At 30.6% G+C, this 21,994-nt stretch overlaps 1 protein-coding gene across 3 annotated transcripts in view; it reads right to left on the bottom strand.

The window, feature by feature from the left end:
- Nucleotides 1–367: 367 nt before the first annotated feature.
- LOC111621785 (hypoxia-inducible factor 1-alpha inhibitor-like) overlaps nucleotides 368–21,994 on the bottom strand; it is a 44,077-nt gene continuing 22,450 nt past the window's right edge. The window contains exons 2-4 of one of the 3 annotated variants that reach the window (XM_023364034.1): nucleotides 21,217–21,387; nucleotides 17,822–17,929; nucleotides 368–845 (exon numbers count right to left, since the gene is read on the bottom strand). In XM_023364034.1, the coding sequence (XP_023219802.1) occupies nucleotides 801–845; nucleotides 17,822–17,929; nucleotides 21,217–21,387 (324 nt within the window). In that variant the 3' untranslated portion in view covers nucleotides 368–800. Of the gene's footprint in view, nucleotides 846–14,472; nucleotides 16,269–16,308; nucleotides 16,819–17,821; nucleotides 17,930–21,216; nucleotides 21,388–21,994 lie in introns of those variants that run through there. The other 2 variants (XM_023364033.1, XM_023364035.1) reach the window with 2 other exon arrangements.

Here is a 21,994-nt window from a genome sequence, read left to right as displayed (position 1 = left end):
CAAAGGACTCTTCATTCTTTTGAAAGATGCTGTTGATAAGTTTAGCCAAAAGAACTGTTGGATGAGGTCATAATTATGAATTAAAACTAGTAAATAGACTAAACCTGCTTTCAAATTAACTTTCCAATAAAGTTATCCCAAGTTGTCTACACAAAATTACAGCAGTATTTTTGTTATTGGTCAACTCTAATCTTAATTTTTTAATGAACTTATTTCTGTCTTAAAATTTATGAAAAACTACTCACAAGAATTTCTTTTGCATTTCTCAATTATTTTTATATATCTATCAAAATTAAATTCATTAAAAATTTAAAGACAAATGCAATTAAAATTTTAAACAAATATTATATTTTTATATATTTTTATTCTAGATTTACAAATATTGTGTGTTTCAATTTGGGAAACAACAGACACATTCTATATGCAATAATTTTATACATTTGACGTGAGCAATGCTAATAATTTATTGATTACTCATTTATCAGGCTGTTTTACATCTAGTAATATAAATATTGCTTTGAGGATTATTATTAAATAAAAACTTTAAAAAAATACTACACTTCATCTAAAATCTGTTATCAAAGATCCTGATAAATAACTTTCTATTAACTACCTGTACAGACTATTATATTTTCTATCCCTGCCTTTTTAAATCACAGATGCGAGAAAACTGATAATACCTAGTAATAAGTTATGGAAAACGTTCAACTTCTTTGTGCAAAATATTTGAAACTTTATAAATTAGCAAATCTTCTATGATGGCTTTATAGAGAAAGTTTTCTTCTTTTCCTAAGTAAAACTTACGTATATCTTCCTAATACCATTGCACGAAGTAATGGTCCAACCTGAAAAATAAATTTTTTTCTTAATTTAAAATAATCTTTTAGTTAGATTTTAAATATAAAATATTTCTTCAATAAGATGTACCATGAAGTTTTTAATGAGAATAAAATAAATTATTAAAAATTTTTCCTAAGTCTTGTTAAATAACAAGATCATATTGTTTCTAATGCCAAAAATAATTGCTGAACTAGCTATTTCCATACTCTCTAAGGTATATGAGAACTTTTCTTTTAATGTCTGAAAAACCACACTTCAAATTTGAACTGTTTTTTAATCTTTAATGTTCTCACCAGCAAAACTCATTTCAGGTAATGTAACCATTTGGCATATTGCCAAAAACACTTAGACAATGTATTATCATTACGCAGATGAATACTTGCTTACAACTGTTGACCATTCTTTTGGACTGTAAATGTAAGATGCATCTCTGTTTTGGACAGGTAAAAAGAATGTGCAAGAGTGCTTCTTAAATTGAGAAAATGTTAAATAATAATACATATTATAAATACAGAATAAAACATTTTGGAATTGAAATAAAAAGTGAGTCAATTTCATAACATTAGTATGTAAAATGTCTACAAAGGACTTATTTTATTAACAGGACTTATTATATTGGTGACCTGGTTCAGCAAAAGTTTAGAAAACTAATCAGAAAAAAGCAGTCTTTATTTTTCACCTGAACACCTTTTATATGATATAGTTGTGTTTCAGACCTGTTGGTCCCTCATCAGCAGGTTTACATCCAAAAACTTCTAAAAGCAAAATATTTAAAAATTACTATAACTTATACATTTTTTACCATAAAACTGACATTAAAATGAAATAAAATAACTTACAGTATCTTGATTATAAGTTACATCGAAATTTAGAATTATTAACAGGGTAAATCCAAATATATTTCCAATTCCTGCATTCAATAACAGAAAATATAAGCCATCTATTAGAGAAATGAGTTAAACATTTTAAAAACTTGTGTATCCACACCAACTATAACTTGAACAATTATCCTATTACAATGTTACTTCCCTTATATACCCATCATTTCCTCTTTCAATGATACTTTCCATGATTAGTGAATTTCTCTTCCCATATTGTTATCTTGTTATATAAATATGTTCATATAATTGTCTTTTATAATTATTTCTCTCTCTTTTCTTTATTTTAACAGTATTCAAATTTATTTCACATCCAGTTTTATTCAAATATTTACAATGTTCTGCTGCTGCTGAATTTGCATAATTGTTACTTATGGCACAAATATGTTCTTTTAACCTTATTTTCAGTTTTCATTTTGTTTCTCCTATATGTCTTGTTTGTGTTCATGATTGCAATTAAATGAATATACTACACCTTTTTCTTCTGTAATTTCATATTTTCTATCATTTCTGTAAAGTAAATATTTTTTGGTTGATTCTATTTTCTTGGGTATTAAATTTATTTTATTACCTACTAGCAGACCCCGCCATGCGTTGTTGTGGCTCAAAATGTATCTATTATAAATGTATAACACTTCCCCCGTGGGGGGAATTTTTCGAAAAATTTCTTCTTACTGTACATTCTCTTGACGTACCCTATTGAAACAGGATCAAAAACGCAAAAACCCGCATCTAAAATAATATAATAGAAGCCAAGTTTTTCACAGTAAGCCTTAATTCTGTCCCTCTCCCCCGCAGAGGAATATTGAAAAATCCCTTCTTAGTGTACATTCTGTTGACGTACCCTATTAAAACGCAATCAAAAACGCAAAAAAACCGCATCTAAAATAGTATAAATATAAACAGAGTTCTTTACGGTAAGCCTTAATCCTAACCATCTCCCTTCAGTGGGGGGAATTTCGACACATATATTACATAAAAAGACGTGCGTATTCGAATGCAGCATTGTGTGAATATTTGAAAAGAGTCGGTAGGAACAAACAAACATTACATTTTTATTTATATAGATAGATAGATGATGATCTGCTTTAGTTCATTTTCACAGAAAAGCAAATTTAGGACGCCGTACTCATAGCGCCATCTGTTGGACATAAAAACCTTAACCTAGATTATATTTTGAAATTTATATGAATGTTTATCGGAATAATATACAGCCTATGTCCACCCTGAGGTTCCATTCTAAATATTGGTGAAAGAATTTTTGAAATCAGATGAGTAGTTTCGGAGATTACCTGCTGCAAAGAAACTTACTTACATACATACAAACATAACCTCTTTATAATATTAGTATAGATTACTTTTTTAATTGTTTCAAATATTTTTGGTATGTACTGTACATTAATTTTACAAAATTTTTTCCATCATCATATAGTTTTTTGGTCATTTATAATTTTCTATTTTTTGTATCCATTTTTCCAGTTTGATTTTCAGGTAATCGTTTAATGTGAACATTTTAACTATTTCTTCTATTTCTTTTTCTTGAGTTTCTATTTTACTTATTCTGCTTTTTTTTTATCAACATACATTTTAAATATATTAAATTTCATGCTTATTGGAACTGATTTATAATTAATTACTTTGGGTAAGTGCATAGGCTTGACATATTTCTTGTATATTAATTTATCATCTTTCTTTTCTATTGTTATATCTAAGTAGTTAATATAATTCTGTTTTTCCACTTCAATTTCAAACTTGATACTCACTTTAATGTTGTTTGTTCTAATATTAAACTTCCATTTGTTTTTATTTTGTCAAATATGATAATACAATCATCAACATACTTATTGTAGAATTTGATCTCTTGTATATTTCTAATTTTTTCATCAATCTGTATCATGAATATTTCTGCCAATCTTGAACCTATGCATGTTCCCATAGGTATTCCATCTGTTTGGGTAAAAATTTGTTATCAAACTGGAAATTATTATTTTTGATTATTAATAAACATAATTTGATTATCCATTCAGGTGCATCTATTCTAAATAATGAGTTTTAATATCTTCTTTAGTAATAATAGGATACATATTTTTTATATCCAATGATAATATTAATATTAATGATTAAAAAATTATACTAATTTCATGTTATCTTTTTAACAAGTCATCTATATTTTTTATACCATATTTTGATATTTCTAATAAATTTAATTTATTTTCCAAGAATTTTTCTAAATTATAAAATATATCGTTTTTAACATCTATTAACAATCTGTATTTAACTGGATCTTCATGTGTTTTTACTAGTGATATAACAAATATTCGGTTACTATTCAGTATTCAGTCTATTTTTTGCTACTCGGCCAAATACCAAATATTCAAATCACTATTCGGCCAAATACCAAATACCAAACAACAGGAGAGAGAAATAACAAAAACACAGTAAATTAATCATTTTGGTATTTAGATTTATTATTATCAGGTTAGTGTTGTTTGTTTATATTTATTTATAACTTATAACATGCACAAAATAAAAAAGAAAATAATATTAGTCACATGTATTCACAATTTACAATTATAAAGATCAGCACACGTGCACACCTATTCATTCAAGAATCGTCGCTCATCTGAGGGTCTGACCCTGCCTATCCTTCTTTTTAAGTGCTCATCTTTGTTCTTCCCTTTCTCTTTCCTCTATTGCTCTATTCTACATATGCCAATGCATACATCATAGTACACGCTCACGATACTTTCGATTCGTCACTTTTACATTGTAGATTTCCCATTTTACAATTACGTGACTCATAGCCTGGTGATAATGGCGAATAGAGACAGATAGGACATCGGTATAAGTCACAGTTATGATTTCACAGATTCCAGACTACTTGGTAGCCCAAACGGCCCCAGACTTTCACCCATGCACGCTAAGTGACTTTCATTACAAGCATTTACCTTTCTAAAGTATATGACAACAATTGTTTGGCATTGACAGACGCGAATTTTGTGCCAATAAGCTGCCTCGACTTGTTCGATTATGTTATCAATTCATTTCATATTTATTTTCACATTTTCACTTCTCGGTCCTTCTCTTCCATTATTTACACATGTAGGTCATTTCATTGTTATCCACATTTGATATCATCATTTATCACATACTGCCATGATGCTCTTGTTTGTCTGCTACATTTATTCATTTTAGTATTGTACATTAAAAGTACAGACTGGCCACACATAAGCATTACCGGTTATACATGTTACAAAATAATAATAATACACAAGATTTAGAAGATACACTGTTATAAATGATGAAAATATACAGGTAAAGAAATAGTCAGTAAATACATTAAATAAAGTAAAATGGAATAAAATATAACAAGTAATAAATTATATACAAATCTATATACATAAGGTTAGCGAAATGCTAAACATGATGTGCACAACACACAAGATAAGATGTGTAACTCTTACGAGGAGAATGATGATACACAAGATAACATGTGTTACACTTATGTAAATAAACGAAATAATATGTATATATGCTTATATAAATATTGAAAGAGTTTGCAGGTAAAAGAATCAATAAATACATTAAATAAGATAAGGAATATTACACATAACATGAGTTACACTTACAATAAATACATCAAATAAGATACAGTAATAATATACCAGGTATATGATAACAAATGTTCACTAAGTAAAAGAACTAGTGTGTTACACTAACACATACTGTCCGCTACAACTATCAATAATTAATGCGATTGGCAAAGTGTAATGACAGCAGGGTTCTTGCCATAATGCAGTTTGCATGCCAATTTTTGTACATGCGTTAATCAAGCCGAATAGTTTGACCGAATATACTATTTGTTGCAACACTTTCTTACTCTAATGTTAAATCTTGGTGTTCTATTATCTTCTCTTTTTATATTCTTAATGTCTTCTTCCATTATTAGTTGTTGTATTTTTAAATTTTTCAATTCATTATCCAGTAATTTTGTCATTTTCTTAATCTGGTCCTTTTCCAGTTGCTCATATTTTCCTTCATGTGTTAATTCCTTTATTACTTTTATTTTTCTCTCATTTTTCATGTTTATTATTTGTTTTGTTTTATCACCTTGTAATAATTCCAAATTATAATAATGTTAAAACATTTTTCATAAATAAAGTTGTAGTAATTTTTAAATATTTTGTTTTTAGAAATTTTTGGATGTAAACCTGCTGATGAGGGACCAACAGGTCCAAAACACAAGTACAGTATATCATGTAGAAGGTGTTCAGGTGAAAAATAAAGACTGTTTTTTTCTGATTAGTTTTCTAAACTTTTGCTGAACCAGGTCATCAGTATAATAAGTCCTGTTAATAAAAAAGTCCTTTGTAGACATTTTACATAGTTACCTACACAATAAGGACACAGTGGCATATTGTAAGGAACCAAGTCCGTGCTTTATTTTTAGTTTACTTTTACTTTGCTTTATTATATTTTTGTTTGGGGCTTATGTTTGGTTAGGACGAAGGTTTCCTCACCCACCACCCTAACGTTCAAAACGAGAAGATAAAAGATTAACCAACTCACCGACGACGAAACAATAGCGCCATAGCTAGCATTGCACTCACGTGCACGCCCGAGCGGCAGAATTGTAAGTCCGCACTGAAGGGGGGGACACCCCAATAGACTTTCTAGGAACTTGTGTAACCTTAACAAAACATCCCGATAATTGTTAAAGAAATGCTGTAAAAGGTTAACAAAGTATTGTCGAGAAATAAGCTACCAGATAACGAAGAGAAAACAATGTTACGTGTAGATATGTAAATGAGGGGAGTGGCTACAGTAGAACTGTGACGTCACCTCATACTATAAGTACAGTAGCTCAAGTGAAGACAGACGAGGTGAGCTCCTGAACCGAAAGCGTTGGTCTGCTGGTAGCAGTGAATAGGTGTCGAATAGGAAATCCTAGTAGGAGATTGAAGGTTCGATTTTGGTGATTTGGAAATAGGAAAGTCTTGAGTAGAAGAAAAGGTTCCGAGTATTAATTGAGGTGACGGTTAGGATTGATAGTTATAAGAGAATTTGTATCTAAGTTAAGAATTGGATTTTGTTTTGTCGGAATTCCAAGGGGAATAGTTCTAAGTTAGAATAAGACTTAAGTTTGTCGGGTTGATTTGTGATTTGATTTTGATTAATAAATTTGTTGTTTGTTTATAAATCTTGTACATAGTATTGGTTAAACTTGATTAAACATTTATTATTGAGATTTTTTTGTGACTAACTTTGTCCTTAATTTATTTCGGTGCACGCTAAAAGTCCAGGCCTGGCAACTAACAAACGCGAACACGCGTAAAGTACCCGTTAGGTCCCGGCTCTAAGAAAAATATCGTTGTAGAGCAACAAATTAAAAATAGTACTTTACAATATGAATATATACAATTTTATAACAATTTTAAGTGTGCATTTGTTTTGTTCTGTGACTTTGTTGTGAACATTATTCTGTAAATTTGGCAATGTCTTGCTCATTCAATGTTTTTTGAATTAACAGTAATATTGCAAACAAAAAAATGATCTACCTTGAATAGTTCTATTTTTGTTTCATACATTTATTAATTAGAAAATGTGTGTTGAAATTATTTTTCTTTGTTAATATATTTTTTGGACTGGCTGAACGGCTTGAAGAGTTTTTCAAATTATGGTTTGAGTTAAAATTTTAATGGTTCACAAATGATATTACCTTCAGTAAAAATACTTGTAGTACTTGTATTGATATCATTGAAATATTCTCTATGAACTAAATAAAATAGATGCATTGGTTAAGTACTAAAAATTTTTTTAACAACTTTTTTCTTATACTGTAATTATTATTGTCATTTAGTGATAAAATTAAGATTATAAAATGTATGTATATGAAACTAATTTCTCTGAAAGTTTCACAAAACCAAAAACAAGTAAAAATGGTAAAAATTTTCTGCTAATTTTTGATTTTTGTGAAGGTAGTTTAGCTAAAATATATGATAATCACTACAGCAAGAAAATGCTGAACTGACTCCCAGTCAGTTCAAGGCAAGTCAAAGATTTATCCATGAATTTAACGTCATAATTTGATCTATTCTGTTGAACAACTTTTGATAAAAAAAAACCACTGCAAGATTACATTCCAAAAATCATCAGCTTCATTACTTGTGTGAGACATCAGCAACAGAAGAATGTTGACATAGATGACATCTGTGGTTGTGACAAAACTCAAGTGTGATTCAAAGGAACTGACAATACAACAATAAATCAGTCTGATTCCAAAAGTTCTAACCCTTCTGAGAAATGGACATGAAAACATGTGCTGAACTATGATGCTAACTGCTGAGACCAATGGTAAGAAGGTACAGCTATATGTTGTTTTCAAATAAATGTGTCATGTACTGGTTGACTAGAAAAAGGTCACATATATAACCAGAAACACCTTTATTATAGAACAAGAACATCATTAAACTGTAAGAAAAAAAGCAACAATCCTGTTCCCTCAACTTACTTTTTCATAAAAAGGGGATTAGTCATACAATTAAGTCATACATAATAATAATTACATAATTATTTTTATTAAGGTACTAATAAGTACATACCTTGGCCCCGCTTTTGGCATTACCAAGAATTAAGTCATAGATCCATTTTTTTTTATTGCTTCATTGATTACGTCACCCACTGAACATCACCTTCTCCAAGATATTACAAAATATAAAAATTTATGCCAACGATTCCTACATAATGTATGATCATTTCTTTTTATCATTTTGTACAAAAATTTTTTTACTTTGTTAATTTTATTTGTTATTTTAAATTGTATTTTATTGCATTTTTGGGTGAAATGAGTTATTTGGGAGGTGGAAATCTATTGTCCATTGACAGTTCTGATGAAATGTATAATAAATAAATATAGGAAAATAGAATAAAAAAATTCCTTCCTTAGTTAAACAGTCCTGCAGGTGCCCAGAATGGCAAGTTTAGACATGAGCCAAGGTAGATGTATGTAGAGTCTGAACTTCAAGCAAAGGAGATGTATCAGAAGAGTTTGAGAGGCTGGTGTATCATTTGGTGGAATTTATGTCAAGCATCTGGTCTAAATGTTGATGTTGGAACCATGAGTGCAAAATGAGTCCAAATCACTTTTTTGATGAATAACAGCTTTCAAAGGGCTTTGAGCCAGCTCATCTCTTCTATTCCATAATCGCTTGCATTCGACATTGTTATAAACAATCCATTTTTTGTTGCCAGTTATAATTCACTTCAAAAATGAATTATTTTCTTGATGTTTGAAAAGCAAATCACAGATGTCAATGCAACAGAGCAAATCTCTTTCTTTAGGAACATGTGGAACCCATATATCTAGCTTTGAATCAAAACCAAGTCATTTCAAGGGATCATAAAGAGTTCAATTTGACAAATTTAATCTCTTAGTGATTTCTTATTTTGTTATTCAGCGGTTTGCTTCAATCAATACTTTTATTTTGTCTTCATCAGCTTCAACTGGCCTTCCAGAACACAGTGCATCTTATATATTGAAATTGCCAGAACAAAATTTTGCAAACCGGTTTTGGCATTGTCATTCTACCAACACATCTCCATACATATCACACAATTTTTTTCTTACTTAAACAGTATTCTTACCTTTTCAGTAATAAAAAAGCAAAATATGCCGAAAATGATGCATTCAATTTTCCATATTTGATGGGACACAAAAAAAACCACTTGCAAAGAATGAAACAAAATTTTTTGCATAAGCCTTGAAATGTCAGCTGTCAAAATATATAATGACAATACAATTTAGAATGAAATTGGAGGGTAAAATACAACTAATCCCTCTGGTGGTAAAAAAAAATTACTTTCCAAACAACCCAATATGTATCCATTATTGTAAATTGGGGTTATATGTTTGGAATGCAAAAAAAAGTAATATAGCAAATGAATGATGTAACAAGGAGCTATTGTAATAAAAACTTTGTAGTCCAGCAATGTTTGTAAAACGATTGTTGGCCTTTTTTTGCTGTTAGTTTTATAATTACAATAAAACTCACTAAGTTAAACACTGGAAGTGGAACCAGTTGGTGTCCAACTTAGAGGAATTTGATATATGAGTTTTTGTGCACAGTACATACCATAATTGAAAACTACAATTCAAGTTCTTTTTATATTTTAATGTTTCTAGGCTCAATATTACAATTATTGCAACATGTTAGCTTTGTTTTTGCAAATAATACAGTTAGTATAGTACAGTTCAATTATATGAAAAGACTTTTGATAAAAATTGTGATGCCTCCAGACATGGTGAAGTATGCATGTGTAATGCCCGTGTTATATAATACTTCACAATTTAATAATAACGTACAACTACACACTGGAGTTTACTAAATATTACGTACCTCCGAAACCTTTAACCAATGTGAATAAATTTAACATTACTAACGTTTTCAGACCCCTTCTGGGTCCTTCTTCAGGTGGATACATAGTAGATACATAGGATACATAGTAGATAGTAGAAAAATACATAGTAGATACATGCTGTTAGTCATAGAAGGGATACAATAATATAATAGCAGAGAAAAGGGAAAGTAAAATAAAATAAATGAAAATAAGAATAAAAATTAAATAATAAAAGAATAAAAATACACTATAACTAAAGTAACATTGTTGTACATCAAAGTCTACATGCTGTTATAGCAGAGCAAGGCGTGTATATACATTGGCATCAAGGCTAGAGTGAATCAGATCACAAGAAAGTAGGTCGATGGATCCGACATCTAATAGAGTAGAGTGAAACAAACTGTTAGATCAGTTAAGCAGTCATCCACATAGACTTCCAAAATATTGTCAAATGTTGCTACTGCTTCTATGTCAACGACCAAACTGTCAGCCAAAGATTTAGGAAGAGCATTCACTGCTTACTTCAGTTCTTTTTATGTCTTCTGTCTTTTTGTTCTCTTATTAGCTCTGGAAAATCAGAGCATGCTTAATGAAAGCTTTTTTGAATTAAAACAATTCAAAAATGTTCTGTTAAAGGTAACATTTTGCAATCCATTAAAATTTTAATATGATTCAACATTGGTTCATAACCAGTGGCATGCCATGACAATTGACGATAGGGAAGCTGTGTTTCTGTAAGAAGCTGACTTCCAGGGGCAATCAGTTAATTGCACATCAGGGTTCATTCGTATTCGTTTGTTCAATAAGCCAGTAAAAAGCGTAGACTTCTTTAACCAGTCAGTTGCGCTGTACTACCATTGGAGTAACCAGTTTTAGTTAAACTGTTGCGCAGCAGTACTCCAGTTGGAGTAAGTGTCAATTTTTTTCATAATTAACTAGTTGGTGGTGATTAAGCACTGATTGGCATTTATCTACATAGACTAAGTCTGTTTCAATGAATAAGATATTTGTTACCATCCCGTATTTTTAAATTTTCCCACAAAACCCCTCCTTTCCATGTTAAGTCTATGGGAAATGTTTCTTTTGTTCATTGGACAATAAAATTTTTGTTTACAAGCCTGTTGAACTCCAATTGGTATATTATTGCTAAATGACTATGGTTTAACGAATAAGCATCGACTTGGGTTTGTAGGGTGGGAACTTTCTTGAAAAAAGTTATTTTTGTCCGAGCTACATTGTCAGTTATAAACATAAACAATCAATCATAAATCAATATTGTCATTTTATTTTTAGCTTGAATTTAATAAAATCATACATATATTTATCCTATTTAACAAATATTAGTGTTTTTAGGATCATTCAGTTGTAAATTTTTTTAAAAAATGAAGTACTTCCGGTTAAGACCATGCCCCTAGCAGAAACAGTTGTTGTCCTAAATATAGAAAACAGATATACCCCCCAAACAATGTGCGTTAAATATTATAAGTCGCATTATCACTTTAAATAAAGTTAGAATGCTACAGTTTTTTTATTTCACAGAATATAGACATATCTAAGTAAGATATATAATAAATTAATAAAATATTTATAAAAAACATTTCTTCCATTTCCCACAGTTATTAACTCCTCATTTCCTCTTTGAAGGATTTTAACTTCAATATTGTGGTTCATAACATGACAAAAGTCAAAATGTGGTTTTTCATTGTAAATATTTTCACAAATTGAAACTAAAGTTTTCACAAACAAACTATAAGTATGAGCAATTCTTTATTGTGACAGAGTCATAATGCTGGGCTGCAATTTTTAATCATATTTTTAAATCATTTAATTTAAAATATACGCTCTCCTTCTCAAATTAGTAGTGACTTGCCCCTGTACATTATACTTTTTCTTTAACAGTAGAGTCGTGCCAATCATCAATTAACTGCTTTTGAGGCATTTTTAATTGAAAAAATGTGACTTCCAATTTGCATCGAAAGTTCCTATATAGTTAATTGGGGCCTCCTGTCCCTAAGGTTTTCACATCTGGTCTCGGATTTCAAACTCTCTGTTCTCGAGATTAAGACAGACGGACAGTCAGTCAGTCAGTCAAAATAATCTTTATTGTCTGGCACCGGTGAGCACAGCCAGGCAGAAATACAGAAAAATACATAGTAGATACATGCTGTTAGTCATAGAAGGGATACAATAATATAATAGCAGAGAAAAGGGAAAGTAAAATAAAATAAATGAAAATAAGAATAAAAATTAAATAATAAAAGAATAAAAATACACTATAACTAAAGTAACATTGTTGTACATCAAAGTCTACATGCTGTTATAGCAGAGCAAGGCGTGTATATACATTGGCATCAAGGCTAGAGTGAATCAGATCACAAGAAAGTAGGTCGATGGATCCGACATCTAATAGAGTAGAGTGAAACAAATTCCTTTAACGAGTTAAAGTTGCTATTGTTTTGTAAGAAAAAAAATCAGGCTTTACTGGCCAGTCTATATTGTTCATATTGGCATGCTGCATGCACTGATACATGATGTCATCCAGCATAGGACAGTTGTATAAATAGTGCATGAAACCGTCCTGCACTCCACACAGCTGACAGTAGTCAGAATTAGAATGGTGAAACCTTTTCAGATAAACATGAAAGCACCCATGTTCTGTCAAAAATTGGGCTAAATCATGTGTGGGTTGAATCCATTTGCTATGAATGCATTCCTTGACCTTTGGGATAAAACGTCTTGTTATGTGTTGTTGTGGGATCTCGTCCCAATCCAGTTGCCAGGTTTCCAAAGCATTGTCCTAGATAAGGTATTTAAGTCTTGACTTAGGAATGAGATTGTACGCAGGAGGAGTATCAGGATTAGACATTATGTTTCATGCCAGAAAGTCAGTAAATTCATTACCTGGAATGCCACTGTGTCCTTTGATCCAATTGAAGGCATACTTGTTAAAAGACATAGAAGCTGCAGCGAAGATGTCGTTTGCAACAGGATGATTATTATATTTATTCCCCAAAGCAGCAACAGTCGCAGCACTGTCTGTGAAGATATTTATCAGTTTGTTCACAACATTAGAGTTGTATCAGTTGATTGCCATCAATACAGCGAAGATCTCAGCTTGGAAGACAGAGCATTCTGGGTGTAGAGCAAAGGAATCATTGTAAACCTCTTCACTGGCTGAAAGATCACAAAGGCACTTGCCATGCCTTCAGTTGACTTGGATCCATCTGTAAAAGCTTCAATCTCTGTAGAGGTAACACGAGGAGAGAGTCCCTTCCTTAAGACAGGATGGGGGAGTGTAGATACAGGCCTATCTAATTCAAACATGGTGGCATTAAAGATGGTTACATTAATATCAACATCACTGCCCCTAGAGATACAGAAACATTTGCTATTAAATTGGAGAAATTGGAGGATGAGGAGCTTCCCAGCCACCACAGGGAGGGCTGCATTTGAAACAGTGGAATAGCACCTGGTAAGTCGTAATAAGGCAATCTGTTGTGCAGACCTCAGACGCCAATAATTATGAGATTGAGAGGCAGCAGCACTCCAAACAGCAGATGCATATGAGATAGTTGGTAAAAACAGGCAATCATATATGGCATTAGCTGCCTCAAAACGAGGCCCCACTTGCATCTGGAAACCTTAAAAGACCATTAAAGTCAAGTTACTTCGACCAGTAATGTGTTTTATATGCTGTTTCCAGGAGAGTTGATGATCAATCACAACCCCAAGGAAAGTGAGATGACTTACAACTTTTATTGACTCATTACGAAACCTGATACAAGGCACATGTCTGTAAAGGTCAGGGGTGCTCAGAGAAAAGAAAATGATTCCCTTAGTCTCTGTCATGTTAAAACAGTTTATTTCTCACACCCCAGTTATACACTTTTTTAAAAATGTCAGTGTCTGCCCTTTCTATGTAGTTTCTTGATGGGGCAGGGAAAACCACAAAGGCATTGTCTGCATATGCATAGACATGACATTGGTAGCTGAAGTCGTTACGGAAGAAGTTATCGAATAAAAATCCCAGAACAGGAGCTCACAAACAGACCCCGTGGACAGCCGCGTTGTAGCTTACATGTAAATTGAAAATGCCCCAGAGAGATAATTGCTTCTCTATCCTCAAAATAATTAGCAGCAAGATGGAATAAGTTAGACAGACAGACATTCATTCATTCATTAGTTTAATTGTACATTTAAAACAAGGTAAAAAGTCCTGCCCCGCAGTGAGCATTACAAGAGCATATCCGTTACATAGTTCCACTGAGTTACACTAATGAACTAAGCAATAGTGAATGAAAAATGCACTAATGAATGAAGTATGCACTAATGAACAAAGCAAAGTGAAAAGAAAAAATAAAATAAAGAAATAAATAAAATAAAAACACAATGACAATAAAAGACCCAAATAAAATATGCAGCAGCTTGCTGCATCATATAACAGATTACCTATCTGCAGGAATATTTTCGCAAAAGAAGGTCGCAGTAAATACAAAAATTCTGACAATAAGTGTTGTTTAACAGCATTTATCCCGTGCAGAAAATTTGTAAAACAAAGATTTGAGAACCCCACGAGTCCATATATATGTGTACAAGTCAAAAAACAAAGTCCACACAGCTAGTAAGTGTATCAATTCGAACACTTTAAACCCAAAAACAGAGAAAGATCATGAAGCTTACATATTTCCTACAGTCAGCAAACACAAATGATGATCTGCTTGTATCAGTTGTTGTGCTAAGAAGCAGAGGTAGCACTATGAATTAAACAATTTGTGCCATGTAAAGGATTCCATAATCATTAAGATAAGTAATCAGCTGTCTTAATATATAAGGCTTTTGCTTTAATGTAAAGTGGACACTCCTTGTCCAGTGTGTTATGTTTATGTTTATCTAGGCAACTCCTCAAACAATTAGCACATTTAGGCTTTCCACTTTTCTTTGTACATGTCTTAAACAAATGATCATCACCACAATGGCTACAAACTTTCTTCGGTGATGGGCAACTTGCTGCCAAATGTCCAAAAGCAAGACATTTGTAGCACTGCCGTACAGGGAAAAAAATCATAAACATTGCACGTCTTCCACTGAACTTAAAGATATCCTTATTTTTTTAATCATTGCCCTAACCTCCGGTGACATTTTTAACACCCATGATAAAAACTCATCATTTCTCTGTTTGATTGAAAATCAAATGTTTAAAACCTTTTTAAACTCCTCTATCATGTACTTCTGTGAAAAAAAATTCTGTTCAAGCAGATATTCCAATAGGTCCTCTTTGGTGATTGAGTTGGGGACTGAAGTCACTTTCATCAGAGGAAGATGCCGTCTTGCGTTTCGTTCCTTTAATCCTTCTATTTTGTCTAATTGTTCCTGAAAGTATTCAGCCTCCTCTCTGATAGGAAAATCAACAGCAATTCCACCCTTGTTAATCTTACAAATACGCTTGGTAAATTACCTTATGCAATCTTTGATCAAAAGAATTAGTGAGCAGTGTCTTAGTCTCTTCCAATGTGCTCTCTTTATTATCATTGTAAACTAGAACAGTATACGTTGGTAATGAGGACTCCTTTTCAGACTGTGTATTCTTCAAAGAATTAAGATCGCGTTATAAAATATCTCTATATGTCAGAGCAGTAGTCCCTTGAGAACCTTTCACCCCTAAAAGTGGAGGTTTCTCTAAGTCACAAGACAGACAGACAGACACAGGACAGTGGGAATTTAGAGGTCTACAAATTTTTTCCAATTGCCTCAATGCCACAAATCGACATGAACTAACAGATTGCAATGCCGATGGGAAAAATCCAACTTTGACTTTGACTCTTGTAGACATAACAAAATTTAGAAATAAATGTAGCATTCCTTCAAAAGCAAAATTGTTGCCTTGTAAAGTAATGAAGACATAAAGAAAAGTTCTTAACCATCAGAAAAGAAAATATCGTGGTGAGATACAACCGAAAGTTTCAGTCTATCAACACTCGCGTGAGAAATAGAACGGAAGTGTCAAACTGATTAACCCATTAAATTAAGAATTTAGCAGACAGATCCTTTAAAAAGCCAGAAATTTGAGGAGAAAGATTGGTCGCTTTTCCTCGGCTCAGTCTGTTTATCCTCCATGTCAGTTTCCCCCTTGTCTCCAACTTCATTTTCATTCAGCTGTATTATAAAAATTTTTTGATATTTTTAATATTAACTTTATCCAGTTTGATGGTGAATTTATTTATCAAATTACAAACACAAGAAAATGATTGAAGCAAAATTTAAAAAAGAAAAAAATTTATAAATTAATTTAAAAAAAATAAAATTTAATTCCAAATTTTACGTAGTTCTAACATTGTTGATGCATCTTTTAATGTTTGTTCAAAATTCATCACTCATGACGATTTGCAGTTCAACTGTGTTTCTGGTTCTGGTTGTGTTTCAGAAAAGGATTTTGTAAACAGTTATGCCTAAAAAAGTCTTTTTTTATTGTTACATAATTTATTTTTTATGTGATTTTTTTTGTGGTAGTTTTTGGCGTTACTCCCGAAAGAATTTAACGGATACAGTATATTCGTCCCTCACTGCTGCCACACGATCGCCCTGGACAAATATAGCCATCCCTCACTGTTGAGTGGTTAATGCATATTGGATATGTCTCACAGAATTCACATAAATTCTTAAAACTTTAAATTATCAAAGTTTCTATAAACAAAACTTGAATAAGCTGAAAAAAAGGAATTAATATCTAAAAATTAAAATAGCTATAAAATTAGATTATACTAAACTTGCAATTAACTAAGACACATTTGACTGAGGTTTTGTTTTAATTGACATGAAATTGGGAAATTAAATAAAACAAAGAATACATTATCTATATATATATAACCCATTCAACAGGTGTCCGTCCGTTGGTAACCATTTGATAACAGACACTAGAGGCGCCCCTATCATGTGTCATATTTCAAACATTCAAATTAAATTAACAATTTTAATTATTATTTAAATTAACAATATAAATTATTATTATTCATTTGGCCAATAAATTATTATTTGGTCAATATAACAATATAAATAATTCAGTATATTTGTAATAGGAATTTATTATTGNTATAAAAATAAATTAATATTTCATGTATTTTTTTATACAACTATGCCCAATAAAAATAAAATATTATCTTGTAAAAAGCATTTCATTTCACTGGAATTAAAAGTACAGATTTTGGATCATCTGAAGAAAGGAGAAAAATATCATATCTTGCAAAATATTTAAATTTGCATAAAACAACAATCCAAACCATACAAAAAATTTGAGGTTCTGTTACTGCAGGATGTTCAATTTCTGCAAATATGACAGTGCATTCTAGAGAACTGACATACAAATATAAACAACTCAACAAAACCCAATATATATTGCCAGAGTATTTTATAAATCATTAAAGAAATTTTAAATGTAATTATAAGTTTGTATTTACTTTAAGAAATATAGTTATATATCATATTACAAGTGTTTTATATAATTTAAAGGTCATTATGTTCAATAAGTGAGTGAGTCTACTGTAAAAATAGAGTATGTTATATTTGTTGTTAATTTAAGTAAACTGGATTCAGATACATCAATTTACCAAACATTCTTAGCCAAACTTTGACTATCCAAGATAACCCAATCAATAGCACCTTGGAAAATCAAGACTACTATTCTTACAACTGTATGAAAAAAACGATAGTACCTCATTAACATCTTTTAAAGCTTCTACAAGCATTTTCTCTATATTTCTCATAATTGCCATTTTTTGATGTCCATTTAAAGGATATTTGATTTTACCAGTTGGTCCAGACTAAAAAATAAAAAAGCACATTATTATTCATTTTTTAAAAACAAATATATTTAAATTACAGTGACTCAAAAAAGTCTGTGTATAGCAGTTAATAAAGTCGTCAATTGTCTTTAAGATGCAAAAACAGCATGTTTCAGAATACTGTCTATATTTATTGTAATTGTCTACATAAGCACTATATATAAAATAAGGTATTAAAAAGTAACTAACATTATACATAATATAATGAATAATAATAAGATACAGATATTTAAAACAAAAAAGTCTGCATTCAAACATATAAAAACATCTCTAAGCCCAAAAGTTATATTAAAGCCAAATGATTACCAGATTACATTGGCCTATATTACCATTATTATTAATAATTAAATACAGGTATCGCTCGTACAACACGGTTTCACTCTAACACAGTTTAAAAAACAGGGACATCCCATAACACAAATTCCGGTTTTGCTCCAACACAGTTCAAGAAATAAGGAAATCCTTTGTATAAAATTTCACAATTTTTATTGTAGAAAACTGTTATTCTATATGTTTTATATGAGTAAGCAAATGTGCCATCTCAAATTTATGCATGGATTTTACAATATTGAAATTTTTAATTTCTTTTGTTTGCCTTTCATCAGGTTTACTTTCACGAGAACTGAGAGTGCAATGTTTTTCTTCCTTGGTAATAGGAAACCAGATGCTGTTGTTATCACTTTTAGGCTTACGCATTTAAGACTGCATTTTGTTTTTATACATTAGTCTTTGTATTTTGTGAAGTTCATTTAAACACTTTTAGGTAAGTGTTATTAAACTGTTTTTAACTGTAGAAAAGTAATCATTCATAAAAATGACAAACAAAATGCAACCTTATCTCAATATTTGAACACATATTCAAGAAGAAAAAGAACAGCAGCACCAACAACAACAAGGGTGGGAAATCGCTCAGTACTCAACTGAACATTGCAACCCATTAGAGAAATTTTCAATTAATAACTTATTTTTATTTTGTCATCTATAAAAATTTTTTAATAATTAAAACAAGCAAGTAATTTAATATAAAACAAAATCCCAGAGTTGCCTATCATAGTGAGACAAAATTATACTCTATCCAGTTTTTTTTCTTTCACTCAATGCATATGGAATGCAAACATCGTGTTTTCCAACAATTCCAAGACAAGGAAATGTTTTAACAATACTGATCTGTGAAATATTAAAATTTGTTGGAAGTTTATACTTGTTATTAGTCCATTTTTTATTACTTTTCCTGCAACTTTAGGTGCACCATACATTTTGTATCCAGTAGTTCAAAATTTAGGTGTGTCTTTCCCATATGCATTACAAATATTTTTACCATTTCTTCAGTGCATCATCTTTCCAAAACTCAAAAAGAATAACATGCTTGATATGTTTTCTCATCCAAAGACATTACAAAATAATTCAAACAAAATGTGAAGTAAAAAGTTTAAAATATGCTTCTAAATAAAGAATTTGATCTCACACTAGCAATAATGTGTTGAATTTCCCAACAGTTATAATTAAATCACACATCTAAGTGATGTCAGCTGTTAAAAATATGCAATGTGTTAAGCATGTAAACTTCTTGTTAAATTTGTGGTAAATTCTAGTTAAAATATTTTTATAAGTTTATTTTATGGGATTTGAAACAGATTAATCTAATTTACATTATTTGTTATGGGAGAATTGCTTTCGGTATTTGAATGGTCTGAAACGAACTAAGTTTGAGTACCAAATACCACTTTATTTCAATTATGTATGTGATATATATAAAAATAAATTAATATTTCATGTATTTTTTTATACAACTATGCCCAATAAAAATAAAATATTATCTTGTAAAAAGCATTTCATTTCACTGGAATTAAAAGTACAGATTTTGGATCATCTGAAGAAAGGAGAAAAATATCATATCTTGCAAAATATTTAAATTTGCATAAAACAACAATCCAAACCATACAAAAAATTTGAGGTTCTGTTACTGCAGGATGTTCAATTTCTGCAAATATGACAGTGCATTCTAGAGAACTGACATACAAATATAAACAACTCAACAAAACCCAATATATATTGATAATGCATCCACACAGTAAGCAGCAGTTGTAAGAATTCCTAATTGAGAACATGAAAGAAAGCTCTTAACATTTGGATTGTTGACTGTTTTNTTATTAATATTAATAATTATAAATAAATTAATTAATTTAAATAATTTAGAACAGCTGGGAGAAAAATTCGGCATTCTGTTAGTATGTAGCTATATTGTATATCGGGTTTAGAGATGTTTGTATATATTACACAAATCTTTAAAAATTTTCAACTATTTAAGTAGTAAATTTTTAAATGTTTTTGTTTATAACATTTTACAAGCTACAAAGTTGAGACAATGGAGAACAATCTACCAGTCTTGACTTTGTAGTTAGTAGAGGTTGGTTTGAGCATTTTAAAAAATGTTACATATTACAGAATGTAAAAATAAAAGGGAAAACTACATCAGACAATGATGAAGCTGCCAAAAAATATCCAAATAAATCACAACAAATTATTGAATGAGGTGGCATCACGAGACCAGGTTTTTAATGCATATGAGACAAGTCTTTAGTAGAAAAAAAATGCTGCTTGAGTCTTCTTGATTATACAGTATTTTTCTTAAATAAGATTGAACTGCGGCCTACTGTAGATAAACATGAACATAACACACTGGATAAGGAGTGTCCACTTTACATTAAACTTTCATAAAACTTTCTTTTTATAACATTTCCTTTCAATAAAATCTGAATACTGTTTAGTAAGATCTGGTAACCTGTATTGACAGAGGACAGTAACAGCCAAGTTCACATAAGTATTATGCCAAACAATTATCAAATTAAATCAGACTACTACTCTGTGATTATTTATAATTATTAAATTTAATAAGACATGGCATCTAATGCCTACCTTTAGTGACTATTTTTAATTTCTAAATAATTTATCACAGAGAAGTAGCCTGATTTAATATGGTAATTGTTTGGTATATCACTAATATATTGGGTTTCAAGATGTTTTTATATCAAATAATGATATTTGACAGCTCAAATATGTTCTCAATCTAATTTTTAATTGCCTTAATAATCTAATATGCATTTAAACACTTAATGCAAGGTATTGAACTAATTGTTTAAAAGGTTAAATAGCACAATACATACTATATATACAAGAAGAATTTGCTATCTAAGTAATTATAAAATATTCTAATAATTAAATGAAATAGGAAAAAATATTACATAAATATATTAAATAATTTATACCTTATACCAAAAATTTACAGATATAGTATATTTTGTACGTAATAGTGATTCCACATGATGCCACCAATACATAGGAATATATAAAACATCTCCTGGACCAATAATTGCATCTTGTCCTCTAATTTCATGGAATCTTGGAAATTTTTCAAAATCAGGATTATCAAAATCAACCTAAAAATCAAATAATTAAATGAAATCATAATTAATTTCTTGTATTTTACTTAAGATCAGACTAATATTAGTTACATTTTGATAATAATCTCTTAAAAAGATAACAGCACTTTTAGTTACACAAGATGTTCATAATTAAATAGGTGGTATTTATAGATAGCTCTGCGTAGAAAAATATATTGAATCAAATGCAATTATATTTGGTGCTATGTTGCTGCAATTTGCATATTAGGGTTTATAAAGAATTGCAGTGTCTTCAATGTGAATAAGTAACAAGTTGTGGTTTAAAATTTATCTTGTATGTGAGGGTCGTAAAAGTGCGCCAAAATTGCGACTAATTACGAAACTCCTAAGTCGGAGAGTTTCGAGGATACAATCAGGAAGAGGGTGTTAATGACAGAACCCAGATGGGATGAAAACTTTCTTACGTAGTGTAAGACAAACGCAACGCAATGACAAACAGCAGGGGGGAATGTCAACAGAGAGAGAGAGAGAGAGAGAGAGCTTTGTCGAGATGCTCGTGAACAAGTGTTGGGTCGAAACAATCAAGAAAAGGGGGAATTTAATGACAAAAGGGACATCTGTTAAACCCGAACACGTTAGGGGG

Source organism: Centruroides sculpturatus, unplaced genomic scaffold, assembly GCF_000671375.1.
Source record: "Centruroides sculpturatus isolate CEXI.00-Female unplaced genomic scaffold, Cexi_2.0 scaffold153, whole genome shotgun sequence".
Lineage (NCBI taxonomy): Eukaryota > Metazoa > Arthropoda > Arachnida > Scorpiones > Buthidae > Centruroides > Centruroides sculpturatus.
The sequence above is the reverse complement of the archived record's forward strand: the minus strand, read 5'-3'. Positions and strand labels throughout refer to the sequence as shown.